Source organism: Phalacrocorax carbo, chromosome 1, assembly GCF_963921805.1.
Source record: "Phalacrocorax carbo chromosome 1, bPhaCar2.1, whole genome shotgun sequence".
Classification (NCBI taxonomy): Eukaryota; Metazoa; Chordata; class Aves; order Suliformes; family Phalacrocoracidae; genus Phalacrocorax; species Phalacrocorax carbo.
This window is the reverse complement of record NC_087513.1, coordinates 67,630,466-67,647,034: the sequence shown is the minus strand read 5'-3', so window position 1 is coordinate 67,647,034 and position 16,569 is coordinate 67,630,466. Positions and strand designations below refer to the sequence as shown.

The following is a 16,569-nucleotide window of genomic DNA, read 5'->3' as shown; positions in this document are numbered from 1 at the left end:
ATATCCCTTTGGGAATTCATAAAGAGAATTTTCAACTGTTGGCTTGAATATTTAGCTTTTCTGAATAAGGCTATAGATTGAGGATTCGCCTTAAGACAGAACCAGTCCTTACCGCTTTTGGGCTAGCTGTGTTGCCTGTGGTGTTCTATAGGTAAAGGAAGTGGTGTTCAAATGTCTTGTAGTTACGTGTTTTAAACTCTGTTGCAATTTTCATATATTTTTTCCTTTATTCTCGCTTTCATTAGGTATACAGGACCAATCAGTGTGCTGGCGAGTTTGTTGTGACCTTTCCTCGTGCCTATCACTCTGGATTTAACCAGGGATATAACTTTGCTGAAGCTGTGAACTTCTGCACTGCTGACTGGGTCTGTTCTTTAGTATATGTTCCCTATGTCACTGCTATGTCACCTTTGCAAGGACAGTGTTAGTAACTTCCATGTCTGAAGGGTAGTCTTCTATGCTACATGGTATGTTTTATGTTTATAGTTCCTGGTACAACAGTTAAATACTGATGTGAGTTTCCATTACACAAAATAATTTTGATGAACATGTAATTTTAAGCAGCTTCAAACTGAAACTCTGGCATGTAGTCTTCCGTTTTAAGTATTGATCTAACCAAAAAGTGACAGTACCTTTAGCTGGTATTCCTGTGATGCCTCTTTCTGAAGTTGATACAGATTAATGTATTGTCTTAAACAGCTGTTGTCATTTGAATGTCAGAAGTAGGCATATAAGTCTTTTGTTCTCCTTTTGTGCCAGCTCATTGCACCTTTAAATCATACTAGTGCTTATTCTAACAGCATAGCTTATGTGGCTTCTTCAGTAAGTTGTCAAAAGTGTGTCCTGTCACTGTCCAGGGGTTTACAGCTCGAAGTTATGATCTCATCTGTAGTTTCTTTAACTTCTTTTTGTTACCTTCAAATAAGGATTTTAGTCCTTAGAGGATTTTATTACTTCATCAGAGAAACTGTCTGCAGGATTGACTGTGTGTCAGTGTTATTCTTTTTTCCTGTGGTCATGATGTAATGTGTGTACAGCCTCCATGAAAAACTGCTGAACTCACACCAGCCGTGTGAAATTTCCTTTGCTTACGCAAAATGTAACCAAAAATTTATGTAGCAAATTAATCTAGCATTTTATATTTTTTGCTTTAAAAGGCACAAAATAAGTGTTACCAATTTTGGTTAGCTCTAGGCATCTTGTGTTAACTGTCTGTCTAAGCATAGTAATATCCAGAGGGCAATACATTTGCCTTAGCATACACCAGATGACTTCTTTTTGGTGCCAGTTTCTTTCCACTAGAAGTAAAAAGAACTCTTAAAATTTTGTCTGTAAGTTAGGCACATTAAGGTTATGGCAGATAACTCTCTTCGTCCTCATCTGTGACATGATATAAGGTTGTTATAAGTGGTTTTTGTCCTGTAAAATACAACTCTTGGTCTCAGTCTTTTCCCAGGTTTTGTCAAAGGAAATAAATTGGGAGCTAAGAGATCACCTTGAAATGTCTTTTCCCAGAATGATAGATGTCGGGTTTTTTGTAGCTTCCCATTGGACGTCAGTGTGTGAGTCATTACCGAAGGCTAGGACGTCATTGTGTTTTCTCCCATGAAGAGTTGATCTTCAAGATGGCTGCAGATCCAGAGTGCTTGGATGTTGGGTTGGCAGCCATGGTCTGCAAGGAGATGACTCTAATGATAGAGGAAGAGACACGGTTAAGGGAGTCTGTTGTACAGATGGTGAGTAATAAGACAACTCTCTTATTTTGCTTGCAAAAGAACTTTTGCTTCCCCCTCCCCCGGCCTGGATAAGAGTGTCTATGATTTTTTTTTTTATTTTATTAGGGAGTGTTGATGTCTGAAGAAGAGGTGTTTGAACTGGTTCCAGATGATGAGCGTCAGTGCACAGCTTGCAGAACCACGTGCTTCTTGTCAGCTCTTACATGTTCCTGTAATCCTGAGCGTCTGGTATGCTTATACCATCCGTCTGATTTATGTCCATGTCCCATGCAGAAGAAGTGTCTAAGGTACACGGGAATTTTTTTCCCCCACTTTTCTTTCATATCCAATAGCTTGAAGAGACCAGTGACCATGTACAACATCTGGCCACACTTCTCTCTTCCTTTAAGGAGTGCTTTTATCCTTTTGGCTTGTTTCTTGGTTCCAAGGCAGCAGCTGTTATACATGTTCTGCCTTTCTGGTCTTGTAGCTGGAAAAACTCAATATAAGCAATGTCCTGGCTTTTGTATGGGCATTAATACTCTTTCTGTGTTTTCCTTCCATATCTCCAGGTACCGATATCCGCTAGAAGACCTTCCTTCTTTGTTATATGGAGTGAAAGTTAGAGCACAGTCTTATGACACTTGGGTCAGTAGAGTTACAGAGGCTCTATCTGCCAACCTCAACCACAAGAAAGGTCAGGCTTCTATCATTCATAGTAGGATGTCCTGAAACTCCTGTATTTGTTCTGTGCTCTCATTTAAAGAGAGAAACACTGTGTATTGTTTAGTGGAAAAAAAGTGAGCTATGTAATGCAACTCATCATTGTGCATTTCACATTGAACTAGCCTGTTGGAACCTTGATTGAAGGCCTTTGAAACAGTCTAAAAATGGTTTTTTACATACAAATTATTTATGTACTGTTACTACAGATGTGATTGAGCTGAGAGTAATGTTGGAGGATGCTGAAGACAGGAAATATCCAGAGAATGATCTTTTCCGCAGGCTCAGAGATGCTGTGAAAGAAGCAGAGACCTGTGCTTCAGTAGCACAGCTGCTTCTGAGCAAAAAGCAAAAACACAGGTAGGAGAGGCATTTTTTCAACAGTTTCCATCTGTCAGTTTTGTTACTTGATTGGACCTGGAAATGTAAGAACACTGAGGTCTCGCTGCCTACTAACTTCTTCCACTGTTTCCTGCCCTTAGTGCTGTGACTCTTTGAGAGGTAGGAGAGGCAGACACAGTGACACACAGGGCCAAAAAAGCAGACTTGGTTGGAATGTGTTAAACATACTGTTTTCAGCTGACTTACATATCAAAATTTGAAATCCTTTGGAGAAGTTGTATGTTGGATTGCTGATTAGGTCTGGGTGAGGGAAGCAGTGCTGCAGGGGTTGCATTGCCCTGTTTTTAGCAAAGTTAGTTATTTTGGGAGCTCCGAGATGTTCTTGGTCCTTTGCTGCTTCCTCTTCCTCCCACTGTTGGAGTGTGTCAGCCTTCTCTCAACAGACCTGCCTTCAGTTAATTATTTGGTGGATATCCAGCACTATCACAAGAAACATAAGGTGTAGAAAGATCTGACAACATTCCATGGTGTTTCTGATCTCAAGCTGAAAGGAATTCCATGGGGCAAAAAAAAAAAAGGACTTGTATATACGTCTGAGGGCTATCGTATGCTAAGCAGCAGTATGTTACAAAATTGAGGTTTGAGAAAGATTTTGAAACCTCTTTGATGAACAGTGTCAGGAAATTTAAATATAGAGGTCACGTTCAGCTTCTTTAACATTTATGTTCGTATTTAATACGTTGAGAAGGATCGCATTTACATGAAGGATAAGGTTATTTAAAAAAAATTAAAAATGAGTACTCAAACAGAACAATTTGGCAGGGATTAAAGCAGCAGTAAACTCATGGTCAAATGTAGCAAAAGACAATATTTCTTATGCATCTGTTTTATAAAAAACCTGAAAAATAGGTGATGCATAGCTGTGAAGGTGTGTCCAATATTCCAGTCCTGTGTGTCTCAGCTCTGCTGGAAGTTGTGTTTCCATAGGCTGGGAAAGTTGTATCTTTTTGTGCAGCATCTCATGCTGTGGCAGTCCCTGGTTGGACTAGGGACAGAAATGTTTTGGAGAGTGTGCCTGCCCATGGTGGTGTCGCTTGGAGTGCTGCACCCTGCCCGCTCTCACACAGGAGTGCTGCAGCCACCGCTCCTTCTCACTGTTGTCTTGTAGTTAGTCAAACCCTGCAGTGTTCTTTTTTCTCCATCAGTTTTCCATAGTGTATAATTACATTTGATTATTCATCTAAATTTTACTTTTATAAAATTTAAGTCCATAGGTTAAAAGGTTGAATTTTGTTTTTCTTTAATGTTTCTATAGTAATAAAATACAGATTCATTAGCAGGGAGCTACTCTTCAGTGTTTAAAATCTGTCCTGCTTGTGAAATTGTTGTGCCTGTCAGGGATATGTATACCAAGTGTTTAATTTGTGCAGTGTCACTTTTAAGTCTCTTAATGCATTCAGTGGGCTTGTGGTACTTGCTGTGAGTGATATTTAATGGAAATGTCATTGCAGAACATGTCCTGCTCAGAGGCTGTCTTTTCCTGTTGCAAGGCCAGTTTCAGCAGTTCTCTGGCTACAAGAAAGAGGGCTCTAGAAAATAAGACTTCTTTTCAGGAGCTTGTTGCTGTTACATGAAACTTCTTGGCAGTGCCTGTCATGGCAGTCAACTTCTTGAGCTGCCTAAAGCGAGCTTTTGGGGCTATGTTCTTTGACCTATTTCCAACAAATCCAATGTGAAAGCCATATAGACATTCCTGCCTCTGAAGAGCAGGGTAAATTGTCTTGAAGATACTTCGAGGAATTATATTAAATTTAGTTTTCAAGATTTTGGAGTTCTGTGGAGTTTGGGTTTCTTGAGTTCTCAAGTGATGGAATTTTTTTGTAACTCCTCAGTAATCTTTAACTGCCTGTCGCTGGGAGTAAATCTAGGGATCGTTTTCTCTCTCACGTAATGTTGTTTAATTATGTCCATTCATACAGCAGACAGAGCCAAGATAGTGGCAGGACACGGACCAAGCTAACCATGGAGGAGCTTAAAGCATTTGTACAGCAGTTGTTTAGCCTGCCCTGTGTTATCAGCCAAGCCCGACAAGTAAAGGTAAGTTTGTATCTGGCCCTCAGGTATACCGTAAGTGTCATGCTTTTTGCTTTGTTCTGTTTTGTTTGTGTGTAGGTTTGTTTGGTTTTTTTAAACATATATTACCCGATGTAAAGGATGAAAGGCTTTTTTTTTTTTTAAAGAATTAGTCCTGCACTGGCAGAGATGGATTGAATGGGATATTTAATTTCTAGCTTCTAATATAAAGCAAGTAAATGCTTTGCAGTAACATCTGTGGCCTCAGGAAATGAAGTATAATACTCTGGATACATCTAGCTCAGTGTCTCCCTGCTTTACTGGATAATCTTGCTGTTGTCATTGGAGTTTTGCTGATGACATGTTGCTGTCTGTCTATGATGGAATGGTAACATGTATTTGCTCATTTGCAAGCATGTCTCTAAGTGGGCAATGATGACATATGCACTTTTACACTAGTGTAGTCATAGCAGCTGAATATGTATGGCTCAGTTTGATAGCCCAAGCTACCTGTGAGATGCTCTGAAGTATTCCACCTGGCCTCCATTGCCATTCTGGAAGAATACCTTGGCACTCTTGGCAATCTCAGACAGTGTGGGGTGTTGCATATGGTGGTCAGGCAGCTGAACAGAGCACTTTATTTGACTATGCACACACTTCTTAAGGTGCTTGTTGCAGAGGGTGTGATCAGATGTGGTAGTCTCACTGTAAGTAAATCAAGATAAAAGATCCTCCCCACCTGTCGCTGTCCAGGTGACCCAGTTTTATTGCTCTGAACCAGTTATTCTTATTCCAGCATCTTTAATGCTGTCTGTAGTGGTGGAATTTCCAGTGAAGTCCTACCCTGTATATGTTTTGTTAGAAACTTCTGAAGGTTATATTGATGTGCTGCTTCAGGGGAGAGGGAAAGCAGTACCACACTGACAATTGCTTAGTGAATACTTTTCAGCCTTGCTTTCCAGGTTACAGCCCCCTTAATCTGTATGCACAGCTTGCATTTCTTGTCCTTCATATATATCTTTGCACCTTTCTTTGAATGAGTCTAGCCTAATAAGTAATCCAGATCATACTGGCTGCTATTAGCATTTATCACTCTGGCAGTCTGTATCATAGCAAGTGTTTTCAGCAGTAATCTTAATTTGTTTCTGTGTCACTGATGATGAAATGTTAAATAGCGTTTCGCCTACTAACCAACTTCTGGAAAACTCCTTCAAGAAACATCCTTAATAAATAATTTTCACCTTGAGAAATGGTTCTCCATATGTATGTTAACCACTTATTAACCCACATATTCTCTGTTGATACAATTTTAAGAATGTTCTATAGTACTAGATTGGTGTCCTAAAATTCTAAACGTTACCATATGTGCAGCTACCCCTAATAACCAAGCACATAATAGTTAGTCTTGTTTGAGAAGGCCTCTTTTCCATAGCTGTTTCCTAGTGTTCGCTATGTCCTCCTTTGCTCACAAATTCTGTATTAACTTTTCCATGGTAGTTCATTGTTGGTATCATGGAGAGACTTTATATTGGACTTTCTTCTTGTCTTTGATATTGGCATGTTGTTGCTGAAAACAGATACCTTCAGAAAACTATAGAACTCCAGGATACAGATTTTCCAGGCCTGGAAAGAATATTCCTAAACGTTCTAAAGAACATTTAGACATAGAACATACATAAAAAACTAAAGAACATCCTTCAGAGATGTTCTCTAATGTGTTTCTCAGCAGCTAATAAGAGTGGAAAGTATATTATCATCCTTGGAGGAGGATTTTACTACACTTCTTTCCAAATACAAACCAGAAATATTTACTAATATTTATTAATGAAATTTTATCATCATCTATTAATAGACCTATAAGGTTGTTCTCAAAGGAATTCTTTTTCTAGTGTATTTAAAATCTGCTTCTAAGACATAATTTGTAGTTGCCAAAGCTGAGGGTATACAATAAACTCTTAACTGTTTTAATTTGTGGTTTTTGTCTATATCTTTTCACCCAGCTAGACTGTCTTATCCCTCCCAGACTTAAGAAACTGGTTCTGTTCAAAGTATTCTGTGCATGTGTATATTCTTGTAGCTTCAACATAATCACTAACCAATAAAATACTGTAATTTTACTGGTTAAGAACCATAGTCTCTTAGTTTCTGAATGAAGTCAGATAATGATTGTTTATGCCTAAGTACTCACTAACTTTCAGCATGGCATTTGAATGCAATTATCCACTGTAATGAATCGCAAAATAATTGTCATGTGGGATGATGAGTATTTTCTAACACAAAAGGCATTATAATTATTAAACTGTAATACTTTACTGGTGTCACTATAAAGTATTCAGCATAAGTTCCCTAAACGAAAATCCTTATAATGTGGATTTTGTTCTTTTTTGTAAATGCCTTCTAGTTCCCAGACAGTCATGAAAAGCAGCATCAGACAAAAAGTGCAGTAAGCTAAGGGTTAGGGAATGCAGGTTTTGCTCCTCCTTGTGCCTTCGAGTTGCTATCAGAAATACGTCTTTCTGTAAGAGACATGGGAGTGAATCAATTGAGTGTACTGGTTGAATGTCCTTGAATGTATCTCCTGCAGAGATTCTTTCCTGTCTGTTTGCTTTCTTTGATTTTTTCATTGCAGTGCCAAAATATGAGGATGAGGACAACTGCAGCAGTGCAGTTGGATTTCTGTGAAATTGTTTCCTTTCATTAGAGGGTATTTTAATTTCTTTCCTTTTTGAGATAAAATCCAGGTGTGTTTAAGTAGTGGGCCTGGTTTAGGAAATAGTAATTTAAAACCTGACCATTGTTATTTTAATGATCTTTTGGTATTCCTGTTGTTGCACAGCTCTGGCTTGTTATTTTTCCTCAGCATGTTGTGTTCTGTTGTGTATTACCATCATTACTGTAATGCCCCTGACACTATATTGAAAGGATGATTTTGCAGAAGTCCCCTTTCACCCCACTATTTTAAAATTAATGTTGACCGGGCAGTGCTTAATATTCTGTTTTGTTGGCAGCTGCAGTTAGTTGGAGTTTTACTATTTTAGGTGCAGAGTTTCATCCACCTAATATGCATAGTGTATGAAACATTGGGCCAAATGAGTTTAGACGGTCTGTTACTAAGTATGTGTCAGACTTGATGGCGTGTGATGATCTAGCTGGCAGTGTGTGTGTAGGAGCTCTGACTGATTATGTTGTGATCACATACAAACTTGCAGCTGACTGATCCCTTAGTCAACTTTGCCTTTTAATTGTATGGGCATTTTTTTCCTAATTGATTTGTACTGTATGTTACTTCAGAATCTGCTTGATGATGTGGAAGAATTTCATGAGCGTGCTCAAGAAGCTATGATGGATGAGGTCCCAGATTCTTCCAAGCTCCAGGAGTTGATAGACATGGGCTCTGGCCTTTATGTAGAACTTCCTGAACTGCCAAGGCTGAAGCAAGAACTGCAGCAGGCACGGTGGCTGGATGAGGTGAGGTCCACCCTCTTGGATCCCCAAAGGGTCACCCTAGATGTGATGAAGAAGCTGATTGACTCAGGTGTGGGCTTGGCACCACACCATGCTGTAGAGAAGGCCATGGCTGAGCTGCAGGAGCTACTTACGGTCTCGGAGAGGTGGGAGGAGAAGGCCAAGGTCTGCCTGCAGGCCAGGTGAGTGTTCCTTTGCAAACTGTTCTTATAGGTCACACACTTCAGGGATTCTCAGCCTCTGAGGAGCGTGGTGAAAAGTAGGGGGCTTTGAAGCTGTAGTGCTTTTTTTTACTTCCCAGCAGTTTGCTCAGGAGTTGGATTTGAGGTTGTTGATGAGTTGCAGAAGAGTTGATTCCCTGTCATGTTGCACAGTGGCAGGAGGCTGTGAATTGCCACTGCCTTTGCTATTCATCCCCCTCAACAAAAAACACTGCTCCACAAGACAGCTTCCTCGATGTTAAGGAGTTCTGATGCTGTGCCCTTTTGAACTTGATTGTGCAAAGTCCATCAGCTTTCTTACCTCTCCTGTTACGTGGTAGCCAGTAGCACCCTCCAACAATAGAGCTGTGATATCCGATGCTGCAGTGAGTGATGAAGTTGCATCACCAGCCTGCCAAATTTATGTCTCTAGTAGACTGGCATTTTGAGAGAAGGCTGGAATTGAGTTTTTCTTACTCTAGACCACGACAAAGTATGATGGCTCTGGAGGGCATCGTGAATGAAGCAAAGAACATCCCTGCTTACCTGCCCAATGTGTTGGCACTGAAAGAAGCTCTGCAGCGGGCTAGAGACTGGACAGCCAAAGTGGAGGCCATTCAGGTAGGGCTTACAGCATGAACTAGAATCTTACGCTTGCATCCTTTTAGTTAGACACGTTCTTTACTACTAGCCCTTCTACCCACAAAGGTGACCTGAAGCGAAACCTTACTATAGCGCTTAATCCTGCTTACTATAGCTCGTGTGCTTGAATTTTTTTGTGTTGTTCCTTTTCCATTGGTTATCCAATTTCTGTTTCCCTTCCTTTTACACATTTCATGGGGGATATAAAAGCTGGCAAAACCATTATGATACAAATGTAACTCTCAAGGGGCCTTAGTATTGAAACTGTTCTGCACACTGTCACTGAAAATACTTATCTGCAGCGGAAGATGTTCCGCTCGCAGGTTTTAGTTTTGGAGCTGATTATGGCAATGGGGTTTTTGTGGTGGTGTGTTTTTGGTCGTCCCCCTCCCCCGTTCTCCCCCCACCCCCAGTGGTGTAAGATGTAATGGCGCTGATGGCTGAAATTTTCTATCTGAAATAAATGAAGTTATGATAGTGTTAGATCAGTAGTCCTCCCGTTTCTATTGCTCTACCCACATAGCTTGATCCAAAACGGACATGGCTTCTGTTATATCTTTAGGTGTTGATCTCTGGACTGCAACTGCTGTTCCTGTATCAGATATTTGTTGGGAGCTGAAGTGAGAATCCCAATTAGTTTCACATCAGCTCGCGTACAACTCTCAGATACTGTAGCCTGCTGTTAAGCGGGCAGCATTTAGGGCAACCATCTAGAAATGAAATGTTATCTTACTCCATAAGCCAGCTGGCCATGTCAGAATGGCTGTTAAAATAAAAACTGTGAGATAGTTTTAAAAACACCAGTAAGACTGAAACCCTGCCCTCCTTTCCTTTCCTATGGAACTCTCTTTTAGTCAGTGACAAAATAGCATGTGGCTTGAAAGTAAGCTGGCCACTGATTTAACGGTGGAATTGTTGGTGTAGAAAAATTTCTTTTACCCCAGAATGGGAGCAACTATGCCTACCTGGAGCAACTGGAGAGCTTGTCTGCCAAAGGCCGCCCAATACCAGTGCGTCTTGATGCCCTGCCACAGCTGGAGTCACAGGTAGCGGCAGCACGTGCCTGGAGAGAGCGCACAGGAAGGACCTTCCTGAAGAAGAACTCAAGCTACAGTCTGTTACAGGTGAGCACTTCTGTGTCAGCCTTCAGAAACTGATCTTGACAGCCCTCTGTGGTCTGGAGGGAACAGCTGGTTCAATTATAGTACATTACAGCTCCTTTTGAGAATAGAATAGAATAGAATACTTCAGCTGTTCACAGGTGAGAAGAATGAAAACAGCAAGAAGTCTATGTTGGGCTAGTCTTGTTTTATGTATAGACTACCTAAACTGTTTCTTTTGAAGAAACAGATGAAAACTCTCTTTTGGGGAGGGAAAGAAAAGGATTTCTCTTTGTGTAACTAGAAATGTAGGCCTGAAATGGACATAGAAGGTGTCTTTAAGTGATGAATGTAACTTGTTCCACTGCTAAAATTCTAAGAAAATAGATTAGCTATTTTATAACCTGTTTAACTGTAAGAAAAATTGTCAGCTACTGTTTATTTCACTTCAATGAATGTAGTCACTGTCTTTGTTTTAATAAAAATCATTCATGTGTTTGAAGATTATCATATCTACTTGACAGGTTTCCCTTTTCTAGGGGAAACAATTCCAGTTCTTTCAATGCTTTCTTGTAGGCTCTGTTTTTTGTACTTTTATCTTGTTGCTGTTTCTTTTCACTTTTAGTGTGATGTCCAAAACCAGACAGGATCCTCTCACTATGGCTTCCGTAGTGCAACGTGAAGTCCAATAATTACATCAAAGTGCATACTGCTGTTTAATGTTCCCCAATGGGATCTGCCCCTATGGCAACAACATCACACTGATTTCTGTTCAGTTTATGATGCACTCTAGGTCCAAATTTTTTTCTCTGTATTCTTCTGCCTAACTAGTTATTTAATATGTTCTGGTTTTGCATGTGACTGTTTTCCTAAATTTATCAATTTGAACTTTCTTATATTGACTTTACTTTGCTAGATTTTATATTTAACTATGCCTTTCAACTAATCAAGAGTACTTAAACTGTAATTCTTGTCCTTAAAAGTGCTTTGCAGCCTCTCATGTTTGATATTAAAAGGCTTATAACACATTTTTTAGTTTTGTTTCAGCCCCCAAATTGCTGATGTAAATATGAAATCATGGCAGATCTTTAAGACTTGCAACTGATGAAAGTGCTTGAAGCGAATGTTAAACTACTGATATCAGTGTACAGTATTTCAGTTAGCTCTATGTTTGATAGCTTAATCTGAATAGACTTTGTAAACTAATCATGCAAACACAGTGGCTTTCAAGTTGACCTGCTACATCACTGTGGTGCTGATTACATTCAAATTCCACATGTATGAAACACTTGTATCCTTTTCTGTTTATTTCTCGTCTTCCTAGCATTAATTGACAGATATCAAAGGTGTTAGATTGCTGAATATTTTTTGTGCTCTGGTGACTCTCTATTTCCTGTATTAGATGTTCTCATATGTGTCTGAAATTATAACGTTATTCATAAGAACTTTTTTCTGTTCTTGGCATCCTTGGCTCTGACAGTGCAAGTTTCCTTGGTGGTTACAGGTTCTGAGCCCTCGGACTGATATTGGTGTTTACGGGAGCAGTAAAAACAGGCGGAAGAGGGCAAAGGAGTTGATGGAGAAGGAAAAGGAGAAAGATCTTGACTTGGAATCCCTAAGTGAACTGGAGGATGGGCTGGAGGAAGCCAGGGACACTGCAGCTGTGGTAAGGAGCAATGAAAGCTAGTGTCTCCTGTTACGTGGGTTTAATTTGTGTCTAATCTGTGTAGAAGTTGTATGGAAGAACTGATAAATGAATCTCACTGAAACAAATATCTCATAATATGATGTTTGACACAGGAATACAGTTCAGGTTCAATTGAAGTGAAAGTAGAGGGAAGCACAGTTCAGAGTGTAAGTGCTGGTAATTAATGCGTAAGGCTTAAATACTCCTGGGTTAATACCTGTGGCTGCTCATTTAATATTATTAACATTTGTTGAAATATCATTAAAATAATGTAGAATGTGGTGGAGCTTTACCTGAAACAGTACCAAGACATATTTGGTTAGGTTGATTCTGAGGGCAGCCTGTAAGTGCTTGGTCATAGAAACTGGGCTGGGGGGAATGTTATATTTGATTCCTTCTTGTTGGGAGGATATTGATGCAGCTTGTCAGAAGAATTTGCTGTCATCTGGCTGCCCTTTCTCTGGGAATAAAGAAAATATATGCAGGCTCATTAATGTGGCTTATACACAGTCTATTTTACCTTAGTATGCTTTGTTATAGTTACTTGAATGGAGACACTGAGGAAATGCAAGTTGCTTCAGGAAGATACGTGGTCACTTAGATGCTCCTGGTGCTGAGTCAACATTGAAACAATGCTCAGCTCAATTGTCTCGGTAGACAGATGGGTGGAACTAATTCTGACTGCTTTCCTGGAGTCAAAACCTGTTCTTCTGGTGGTCTAATGACAGATTTAATTACGAACTCCAGAAACTTTGTAGATATAGAGAAGGTTATCTAAAGTTGATGTAGAATCTCTTGTCAGAAGGACTCAGGGGAGTACTGAGTAATTGAGGAGGAGGTATTTTAGCTAACGTTTTAATTAGATCACACAATTCCTAAAGTTTGGGCTAGTTTAACTAGAAAGATCTCTTGATATGTTGGCGTTTTTTTCTTTTCCTACACTGCTAATAAAATGTAACCTCTCTTAGCCGTGAAGGTCATGAACTGTTGTTTTTCTTTGGGTAGGTGGCTATATTCAAGGAGCGGGAACAGAAGGAGATTGAAGCCATGCATGCTCTCAGGGCAGCCAACCTGGCCAAGATGACGATGGTGGATCGAATCGAAGAAGTCAAATTCTGCATCTGCCGCAAAACAGCTAGTGGATTCATGCTACAGTGTGAGCTGTGCAAAGACTGGTTTCATAGTGGCTGTGTGCCCCTTCCCAAAACAAGTTCTCAGAAGAAGGGCTCTAGTTGGCAGGCCAAAGAAGTGAAGTTTCTGTGTCCACTTTGCATGCGTTCTCGAAGGCCACGGCTTGAGACGATACTGTCTCTGCTGGTGTCCCTGCAGAAGCTGCCTGTACGGCTGCCGGAAGGGGAGGCATTGCAGTGCTTGACAGAACGTGCCATGAGTTGGCAGGACCGAGCGCGGCAGGCTTTGGCCACTGACGAGTTGTCCTCTGCTTTGGCTAAGCTTTCTGTGCTCAGCCAGCGAATGGTGGAGCAGGCAGCACGGGAGAAAACAGAGAAGATAATCAGTGCAGAGCTACAGAAAGCAGCAGCTAACCCAGACCTGCAGGTAGGGATGTGAATATCTTGCACTTTACCGTGCTTGTCCTTCTTCAGTGTGTCTAAATGCCTTACCTTTCTTGGAGAAGCTTGGGGGGAGAGGGGACGGCAGTTAAAAGCTGAGAGTTTGACATAACAAAATGACATCAGTTCAGTGCTGCTCAGGCTATGGCTGGCCTCAGTCAGTTATGTGCTGCTCCAGAACTGGTCTGTTCCTTTGCACTCATTCTCAACAGCAACTGCTGAAGGTGCTTGTAAGAAATGTCAGTTCAGATGTAATAGCTGGCTAAGGTTCTGAAGATGTGTAAAGCAGTGGTTACTTTGTCTAAATTCCATTTCCCTCTTGACAGAATCAAAGATCTCAATATTTATAATTTCGCATGGGTGGTTGTTCTTTAGGCATTTGGTGTTTTGTTAGTAAGTTTCAGCGAGGACTGTAGGCAAACAGTGGTACTTTTACAGCTGACCCCTTCATCTTGAGATTGAGATCAGATGATGCTGTGGTAAAGAGGTTTATACAACCACAGGCTATAATTTGGTAGCACTGAACAGCAGTATCTAGATTTTTCTAGTCACTATTATTCAAAAACATGGAAATAAAATCTAATAGTACCTTTTCTTTGGATATTTCCCTATCTTTCTTCCCATCTTGCTCTAACTAGGCTTTTCTGTGACTGTTCAGGCAGTTATTGTCAGGCCAAAAGAACCACTGTCGTCTTTGTCAGTAACTCTTTAGCTTTTTAAATAGATTTTTCTGGAAATTTTATTGTTTCATTCCCATATTCCATTTTCCTTTTAGGGACACTTGACTAGTTTCCAGCAATCGGCCTTTAACAGAGTGATAGGGAGTGTGTCCTCATCCCCACGGCAGACTTTGGATTACGATGATGAAGAGACAGACTCTGATGAAGACATCAGGGAGACGTATGGCTATGACATAAAGGTAAGTAATCCAGTGTGGCTTGTCTGTGTGGAATGAATCCAGAACACCTGTTTTTCGTGAATTCCATTTATTTCAGAGTATTTTTTGTGTCTTAAGCTATCTATGTATATTCTGCCCTGGCTCCTGTTGCAGAAGAGGTACTTCTCAATTTTTATCTGAACATCTCAGTTCTAGACTATTGGGACGTTTTGTAATGTTTTTATTCAAAATTTCCAAATGTCCTATTTGAGTTTCAGAAGGTGCTTTTTAGTGTTAAGGAAAAAGATACACTTCTCAAGGGATTTGTATTTATAACACCATAGAGGATGAACATTGTCTTAATGCCCCATCAGAGATATCATGAATCATAAATATGAGTAAGTGTCTATTTGGAGAGCTCTTCAACAGTTTTTGATACAGCAGAAAATTAGTCTTTGAAAACTGCATGCCCTATAAGAAGTTTCGTGATGCCAGAGCTTCGTTCACATTTTCATACTTTCCTCCTTATTCAGCCCTCATATAAAGGAAGTGCGGGTGTTCAATTTTTGGATGTGTGGAAATATTCAGGACTAGATGTCTGGATTGTGTTGCAAAATTAGCGTCTGGATTCAGTTCAGAAATTTTAACTGCAGTTAAATTTTTTAAATATTTTAACTAGAGAAGAGCTGTCTTCAGAAAAGGCAATTGTAGAGATAGCCAAGTGTTTTCAGTGTGATGTATTTCACTTTAGAACTTCTGAAACGTCCTTTTGATATATGTAGAGACAAAAGCAATGCCGCTGTTTCTTCTTGTGCAGTGTTTTCTTTTTAGTGATAGTGTCATGTCTACCTTAAAAGATGCTAACTTAAGACAGTGTGGGCATGTAAATTCTTCTAAGGCAGATCTTCTGGTTTATAAATGGACAGCAAATTTTCCAGGTATGATTTGCCTCAATCTCCTATTTCTAGTATTTTTTCTAAGTAGCTTTATGCAAATAACACATATTTGTCTTAGTCCCATGTGAAATGCTAACGAGTACATTGCAATTGCGTGTTAAAGCTTTTAATTAAATTAGTTTTATATTAAAAAAATTTCCACACTGTTCTTTGCATCAGGAGTCATAATAAGGCATTTCTGAAAGCTGTGGCATTTTCTGAGGATGTGATAAAGCATATGTCAAGAGAGATGCCATATGCTCGTCAGGATCTGAGGGTTTCGCAGGATTATAATTTCATTTATTTAATGATTCTGTTGTCATGATTTCAAAATCTGTTGCTTAGCCCTTTTAATTTTGATCCGTCACTACATGTAATTGTAAAAACCTAAAAGTAAAAATCCGTTGAAGCAAAGGGACCAGAAATGTCTTTTGTTAGGTCAACTAACAATTGGAATAGAAGACAAATTTTCAGGCAACCTAATTCTTCAGGTGTAAACTAGGAGCAGCAAAGATCAAAAGAAATAGCAAAGCTGTTCGTAGTTTAATTATTTTTATACTGTTGGCTTTCAAGGGTTGTGTTTTTTCAGTTTATGATCTATAAACTTTTTCCAGTGGAGTCATGTGTTTAAAAAAAAAGTATATAGATCATGATGCATCATATATGAATTTGCTCTTAATTTCTTGTGGACCTTGTAGAAGTAATCCTTGGATCCCTAAGGGTCTTTAGAGTATATTCCAAAAACCACGGTCTCAGACATCTCAAGTAGAACAGTGATTACAAAAACAGATGTGAAAAGGCCTGTTTGATTATATTGTGCTCCTAATTAAAACATGATTCTTGCCAGCAAATATTTGATTGAGTGCAATAGCTTGACTTGTTTTAAGATTTGTTCCAAGCAGACAGATTCACTGGTCAAACTTTAAATTTTCTTCACCTTTAATTGTTTTCATTTTTGTCTCTTGTATTTTTTTCCTTGTGCCTTTGCACCTGTGTTGCCTATGGCCACCAAATGGCGATACCTTTTTATTAGTTTCCCTGTTGGCCCTGAACATTTTTTAATGTAGCATAATATGATATCCAGAACAAGATGTTGTACAAGATACAACCATTACTATATAGGGAGAAATATGTTCCTCTTTCTGAATGTATTTATTCTACCTTTTCATCTGGGCAATTTAAACCTGAATTTTCCACCTCTAGTTCTGTACTGAAATCATTAGTGTGCACTACACTTCC

The 16,569-nt window shown here is 39.6% G+C and overlaps 1 protein-coding gene across 3 annotated transcripts in view; it reads left to right on the top strand.

Annotated features, from left to right (window-relative positions):
* The window catches only part of KDM5A (lysine demethylase 5A), a 49,847-nt gene that overhangs the window by 23,908 nt on the left and 9,370 nt on the right, over window positions 1-16,569 (top strand). For 2 of the 3 annotated variants that reach the window (XM_064458124.1, XM_064458128.1), the window contains exons 13-24: window positions 246-365; window positions 1,542-1,736; window positions 1,842-2,023; window positions 2,288-2,412; window positions 2,648-2,798; window positions 4,760-4,877; window positions 8,145-8,500; window positions 9,001-9,139; window positions 10,105-10,284; window positions 11,765-11,926; window positions 12,953-13,504; window positions 14,294-14,437. In XM_064458124.1, the coding sequence (XP_064314194.1) occupies window positions 246-365; window positions 1,542-1,736; window positions 1,842-2,023; window positions 2,288-2,412; window positions 2,648-2,798; window positions 4,760-4,877; window positions 8,145-8,500; window positions 9,001-9,139; window positions 10,105-10,284; window positions 11,765-11,926; window positions 12,953-13,504; window positions 14,294-14,437 (2,424 nt within the window). The remainder of the gene's footprint in view (window positions 1-245; window positions 366-1,541; window positions 1,737-1,841; window positions 2,024-2,287; window positions 2,413-2,647; window positions 2,799-4,759; window positions 4,878-8,144; window positions 8,501-9,000; window positions 9,140-10,104; window positions 10,285-11,764; window positions 11,927-12,952; window positions 13,505-14,293; window positions 14,438-16,569) is intronic. The other variant, XM_064458119.1, reaches the window with a different exon arrangement.